General features: G+C 46.0%; 1 protein-coding gene across 1 annotated transcript; it reads right to left on the reverse strand.

Moving 5' to 3' along the window:
* Window positions 1–548: 548 nt before the first annotated feature.
* On the reverse strand, window positions 549–6960 carry LOC135817669 (ras-related protein Rab-22A-like). The gene is made up of 7 exons (XM_065330896.1): window positions 6664–6960; window positions 6460–6539; window positions 4902–4983; window positions 3684–3755; window positions 2691–2801; window positions 1945–2050; window positions 549–1503 (listed from the first exon to the last, which is right to left on the reverse strand). Exons 1-7 carry the CDS (start codon window positions 6697–6699, stop codon window positions 1403–1405), a joined length of 588 nt encoding a protein of 195 aa, XP_065186968.1. The 5' UTR covers window positions 6700–6960; the 3' UTR covers window positions 549–1402.
* Window positions 6961–7237: the final 277 nt, after the last annotated feature.

Here is a 7237-nt window from a genome sequence, read left to right on the forward strand (position 1 = left end):
TACCATTCACGTGCCCGCTCGATCGAGCAAAGCTGATCATCCGATTGGAGATTTGTCGACCGCGACCAGATCCTGATGTTGCGATATCCGCCGTCGAGTCCGCACGAAAAGCCTGTCAGAGAGTAGGTATTTTACTACTTCATTGCCCAGTCCAGTATTCCGACTATTCGTGCGCGCGTTGTACAGCCGACTGGCGCCCGCAGAGACGTGTCGTGGCGCGAGATCTCGAGACAAAAAGGCGAAGAGAGGGCGCTGGGACAGTACGGCGTCGAGACAGTCCACTCACACAGTAGGGCGCTGGGACGACATAACATCGTGGATGTCCCGGAGAAATAAGATTCTCTCCACAAGTGAAAACGCACAGGTTTCCTGTGCACATTGTGCTGTAACATGGTAACAAAAATACAAAATTGCAAACATATCAGTGCAAGTAAAACCCAGGGTGAAACGGGAGAGAGAGAGAGAGAGGAGAAAGAGAAAGGAGGGTCAACTTGGATTGCAGGTGCTTCCTTGCGCTTCCACCCCGACACACCATCCAGACAAAACGCTCCAATGCCAAAACCTTTGAAAGTATTTGTATGTGGTGTGCAGTAGCTTTGTAGTTACCACAAGGAGAAGCTATGAAATGCCAAAGAGTACTTCAAGTAAGAAACATAAAAAACTGATCGTAGAATGTTATGGATAAAAACAGGAGGGGAGAGAGAGTACATTATAAAAGGACACTACCACTGCACTAAGGCATGTGTAGCTGGGCCCTATCAATATCATTCAGTGAAAGTTATCAGCATCCACAATATCATAAACAACAGATAAGTCAAAATACATTAAAACACACCAAATCTCAACTGAAGCAGTTAGTACCATTGCAAGTGAGTTTAAGAAAGCAACAGTGAGTCTGGCTGGAAACATTCTGCCAACACTATACACCAATGGGGCAGCATTGCTGGCCAGTAGTAAGCAAAAGACACGTCTGTGCAGAAATACGACATTCTGCGTTTGTTTGCACACATGCATGGAGCCAACTTCAGCCGCGGTATTACGTCAAGACAGGGGACTAAGGGCAGGGTCACACACCTTGCGATTCAGTGACGCACCTGATTGGGCAGAAGAACGGAAGCCCAGGTGCAAGGGTACAATGAGCAGAATATAAGGCATATACAGGTAGCAGCGACTCAATCTAGCATGTGTTGTATGGAAGAAACCTACACTATAGTACAACAAAATATACATGTCGTTATAACAATTACTGTTTATATTGCAAAAAGTAGTGTTTATATTAGAAGTACAAACAAGCCAAGATAGCAAAGTCTACTTGTATTTTAGAATCCAGCCAAGGGATGCGACATGTACAAGCAAAGTCAACGGTTCATGCGAGCTTCAATGGCAGCCCGTTCCCCTGTTACTAGCAGCAGGTTTTCTTTTCCTTCTCCGGCGGTGCGCTGGAGAGTGTTATTGTCTGGGGCAGTGTGTTAGGCATAACCACTTCTTGTGGTAACTTCTTGCCTGATCACCAACACATGTCACGGCACACAGGCAAGAAAAAAATAGCAAACAAGAACAGACAGCATAGATAAGTGAGACATCATTTCTCAAGGATAGACTGAGGAGTCCGCAAGGATGACACAGACGTACACACAGACAGACACACACACGGCCGGATGGTTTCCTGATTGAGTAAACAGTGAAGCAGATCAACTAACTGCTAGTCCCATGGCACGGCACACAGAGCTGGGGATCCCTACCCATAACGTTGATTGTAAGTAGGTGATGCATAGATGCTGAAGAAAAGACACCTAATGACTATCTCCGAGTACTGCTTAGTGAATTAGTTAAAAATCTTACAATGTTCAATTGAGTCTCTACAAGTACAAGGCATGTTAACATTAGCGAATCAGTGCCTGATGAGAATATGGATTGGCAAGGAAGACAAGGGTCAGTTCTTACTTATCGCTTCAAATAGCGCATGGACGTTGGTCGCTTGTAGTGCACTAGTTTCAGCAAAGATTGCATTCATCTGCTCAGCATAGTTCTTGGCGTCTTCAAACGCAACCTAGCAGTGGCAGGCACAGACAAAGAGGAAGGAGGAAAGCGATGTGAACAGAATCCATAGAGGTTCTTCCTTATGTGGCTATATGCGTGTCATGTGCTACTACTTCTGTAGCACAGTCATGCCACTTCACATCTACACATGACTGCAAGCAGGCGCCCGGTCACTCAATGACAGCCATACAAGACAGCAGTGATGCCATATGGACTTGGCAGTTGGCACAGCATAATTACTATGTACAACTGTATACTAGTACAGTGTTTCCACACTTTTTTCACCGTAAAAGTACATAAACAAGAAGATGACAACATCGTAATGGTCCCACTTTCCAGAACCATCGACAAGGGACACATTTTGTACTTGCAAACAGCCAGAAACTGGTTAAGTGGGGGAGAGAGAGAATGGAAAGACAACCAACCAGATTCCACACCATGTGATCATTTGACGCCCATCGCCGGAGGCGATGATAGCGATGCTACAGCAGAAGCCATAGCAACTTGTGCTGGGATTGCACCATTCAACAGCTTGCAAGGCTGAAGAATTGACCGCCACTATTCAGCCTGGTCTACACCACACAGTGCACAGCACACACACGAACACGCATTCACGCACGCGACCAACTTAGAACTACATGTGTTCTTACTTCTCTCTTCTCGGATAAGTCACACTTGTTGCCAGCTATCGCAAGAACAATCTCGGGTGGCCCAAGGTGCTGCAGCTCTCTCATCCAGTCTTGCAGCTTTTGAAAGCTTTCCTGCAATTTACATTCACAAATCACAACACCACCACCACCACCACCAACAACAACAACAAACAGCAGCAAACAACACGGTATCGGTCAGAACAGACTTACTTTGATTTAGTCATTGAGTTTCCTTTCATCATCCACTCATCGAGTAAGATGCAGTGCAAGAACTGGTAGTGGTGGTGGTGGGAGAGTGCAAATTTCCTTGGTGCGTTTGAATGTTTCTTGCAGCTTATAGAGAGGCTGGGAGGCGTGCTCAACATTATTTTCTGATAGTGCAGTACCCAATTTTAATTGATAACTCTGTTGGGTTTGATATCTTCAAACTACATTGAGTTAACAACAACTACGAGCTGTGAATACAGTCAGAGCTAAACAAAACTGAGGAATCCCCTGGAAAGGCTTCTGGAAACAGAAAAAACAGTACGCATACTATCAAGAGTACATAACCTCCCCCCCCCCCCCCCCCCCCCCCCCAGAGTGTGCAACGCCGATCCAGCTCTGCATAGGGTCTTGGTCGAGCGGAATCGGATCTTCTGATGTCATGCGTACACTCCACACCAGCGCAAGGCCGGTCTCGAGGCAGGGCACCATTGTTTTTGATCCAAGAGTACCCGCGACTCCCCGGGTTCCCCTCAGATGCGTACGGTATTATGACGCAAAGATCCGATTCTGCTCGACCAAGACCCTATGCAGAGCTGGATCAGGCGTTGCACACTCTGGGGGGTTATGTACTCTTGATACTATGAAGTGATTCCAAGTGAGATCGTAAGAATTCGTAACCATGTGGGAATTTCCCCCAATGCAGAGCACATGTGAAAGGAAGACGAAGAGTAGCTACGCATAGAATACTCCTGTGTTGTGGTGGGGTGAGGTAGACAGTGTACTAACCTTGCTTGTGATGTCATAGACGACAATAGCTGCAGCTGCTCCACGATAGTACATTGGTGCTAAGCCGCGGTACTGCCATCCAACAACACAAGAAAGACACACAGCAGAACTGGTAGCAACATAGCATGTAGGTCAGATCTTTAACGGGTAGGATGTAATAAGAGCCTGTCAAACAGTAATCACGCAGAGCTGTACTACCAGTTCTCAAAACAGCAACAGCAACACGTGCATGGGAAGTACCCAACAGCGACAAACCGGTGAAGTGTCAGTTTAGGTGGACTTCCACCAGTTGGTGTTGAACCCAGCCGTGCACGGATGTGGTCAAGATTCGGCATAGTGCAAGTCAACAGCCTTATGCACGTAAACCTGCATGGGAGATCTAGCATACTGCCAAACCAGAATTCAAATGCCCCCCCCCCCCCCACACACACACACATTTCGCAGTGTATCAGACATACCACGCCCTGTGCAACAGAGGTATCAAAACCCAAAACACTGTGGTTTATCAGCTCGAAACTACCACAATGCTCAGGATATACGAGTAGAAATCGTACAGCGACGACTAGCCCAAGGGCTTCCAGAAATCCCCAAAAGGAGTAGACTATTAGGAGAAGACTAAAATTTTCGAAAAGCTATGCATTCATGACTGTCATTGACCTTGGAAACAACACCTGGATAACATGTAGAACTACATCTTACGCATGCTTGCCGATCGTCTGGGAAAACACCCCGAAGCACACGGTGTGAGCTACTCGAGGCTTTTATTTCTGCCAAGTCCGTCTTAAAAAAAAACAACATTTTCACAAGACATACTTCGCCAATGCTCCCCATGCCCGTCACATATGCATGCAGGACTCCTAGTTGCATACCCTGCGAAATGGACGTGCTATGAGTGGTGCAAAACCGCCCCACTGCATGATCACTACAAAGTCACTAAGCCTGTCGTGGAAAGAAGGAAGATGAAATTCACCATAAAAACCAGCAGTATTCAACTGGTACAGCTCATGAAAAAGATCCCATATACCGACACAACCACTTTGTTTGTTCAAAGTTGCCGACAGTTCATTGGAACTGTCGTTATTCGATAGTAAAGGCTGTGGAATCCAAGTCTTGCGAATTTGCGTTGGGCACAATCTCCCTAACACTGTCCCATCTTGATGTAATCAGATCTTGTTTGAGCAGAACACTGATTACAAGCACAGTAGTCAATTTCATTACCTTTTCTTGGCCAGCAGTGTCCCAGATTTGATACTTGTATGCTTGATCATTGACCTCCAATACTTTTGACATAAACGACGCCCTGCAAAGAACATGTATGCCAACAGTCCGCCGGTTTGTGGCTGGTTCACATGTACTGGTAGCTGACATTACCAATTCACAACACAATTATGCACTTTTTTATAATCATGTCACTAAGGCTGCAACCACACTAGGTACAAAATCACGTACAAACGGCATTACAGTAGAAATCGTCATGCCGACGTGTGCGAAATGCAAAATTCGCTTTGTAGGTTTTCAGCAACTGGCGCACCCCTGAAGAAAGCCATGTTTGTCGTTTTCGCGCTCCTTCTCCTGTGTACAACTTGTTTTTGTACCTGGTCATCGTACATAGCATCAGCATTGTTTTTGAATTTCCCGGTCTTTTCCAGCTCATGGCACACGCTTTGGTACGACAACGTCACGTGCTGGTCGCGTGAAAACGTCATCTATGCAGATCGAAAAGTGTAGTGTGGTTGCGTACCGACTTGTACTGAGATATGCATGAACATTTGTACTGTGATTTTTACGTAGTGTGGATGCGGCCTAAGAAATTTGTCAATGAGATGAACTGACACTGTATTATACAAGACGAGCGCGGGAAAGCATGCATACGCACTGGATCATCCTTCTGCTAAAGAAATGATGCAATAAAAAATTCTGCCATGGGTGAACCCATCACAGCTGGATAGGAGTTGCACACTTTTGTTTTGGTTACTAGTATGTATTCCTGCTAGTATACATGACATACTACTACTACTAGTAATCATTGTGCAACTAAGTCTGTACACTGTGGATAGAGAAGGGTATGTGAGATCGTCACCGGTGCACCAGACAAAATAAAATGACTGATCCAATCTGCTTGCGTGATCATCATGACACTGAACGTCACACCTTCGGTTTCCTCAAAGCAAGAATCAATGCTGATACATGTACAGTAGAAAATAGTGATTAGGCCAAACTAAAGAAGGTGTGTGGTTCGACTAACATGGACATTTTTTTAACGGGCGGGCGGGCGGATTTTTTTTTTTTTAATATATATTTTTAGTACATGTAAATACACTGTATACGCGTATCGAGAAGACTCTACTACCAGCACAAGGCAGCAGTCGTACCACTCACTGCACTGCACTGCAGTACAACTACAAGTCAAGTCCAAAAGGAGCCGCCTGCGTCCGCAGACTCACGCCGCACAGCACGTAGACGTGGACGTGTTCAGTCCACGTACGTCAGTCACACGACAGCCCGCCGAAAAAAAGTTACGGTCGGGCTGAAATTGTACGGTCGGTCGGGTGAGTCGAACCACACACCTTCTTTAGTTTGGCCTTATGCTGTGTTTCGCTCCTTTCTCACGCAGGGTTGGGTCCAAGTTCGTTCCAATTTCGAAACGAACAATGTTCTACGCACATGTACTAACTAAAATTTAAACGCCTTGATGCGTATATGGCAGGGATCAAAACTAACGTACAGGTGAAAGTAATAGTTGACAATAGTGACGATCACAAGTATCAAAACTCACCCAATTGTGCTCTCTGAATTTGTGTTGAATGTATCAGACACAAAGCGAAGAACTAGACTGGATTTGCCAACACCAGCATCCTGAACATCAGTGTGGATACGCACAGGAACAAATGTACAGAAATACTCATGATTGACAGATCAGCAACTTTTGATTGGCGTAGCGGAAGGATTCCCTGCAATTCCGATTGGGTGGATAACTCACCCCAAGCAAGCAAAGCTTGATTTCTCTCAATGACATGGCTGCAGCGAGATGAACAACGGATGTCTGCAACGGTCGTGAAGCACCACTGAGTATCTCTCAAGGCATCCTAGCAAAGGCAAATCGAGATTAGCTTGAATGTGCCATCAGATCATGCACAACAACTTCCCGTCCACAGGATAAGCGAACTTGATCAAGAACAACAGGAGTGACGACCGTGCGTGGACAACTGGTGTTCTCGCCTCTCCAACAGTCAGTGGCGTGTGGCAGCAGGTTTGGTTTCATTCCCAGCCAAGCTTTGACTGCGTGATTTTCACTCCCCCTCGATCTCATGCATGCACATTTCAAGCAGTGTTGCTGATTTCAAGTCACAGTACTGGCACTGCACTGACAGTGTGAGCTGTGTGATCGTGATGTGTGAATCTGATCGATGATGAGCGACATGAGGTCATGCTGAATGTGTGAAAAGCATCACGTACTCGTACTGTACTCAGTAGGACAGTAGTTTGAAGGCGGCAGAGGAGGGGCTTTCCCTACGCGCGAAGTAGCAGTTGTTTCGAACTGTTGCGTTGGAGAT

The sequence above is a fragment of the Sycon ciliatum genome, chromosome 5, assembly GCF_964019385.1.
Source record: "Sycon ciliatum chromosome 5, ocSycCili1.1, whole genome shotgun sequence".
Classification (NCBI taxonomy): Eukaryota; Metazoa; Porifera; class Calcarea; order Leucosolenida; family Sycettidae; genus Sycon; species Sycon ciliatum.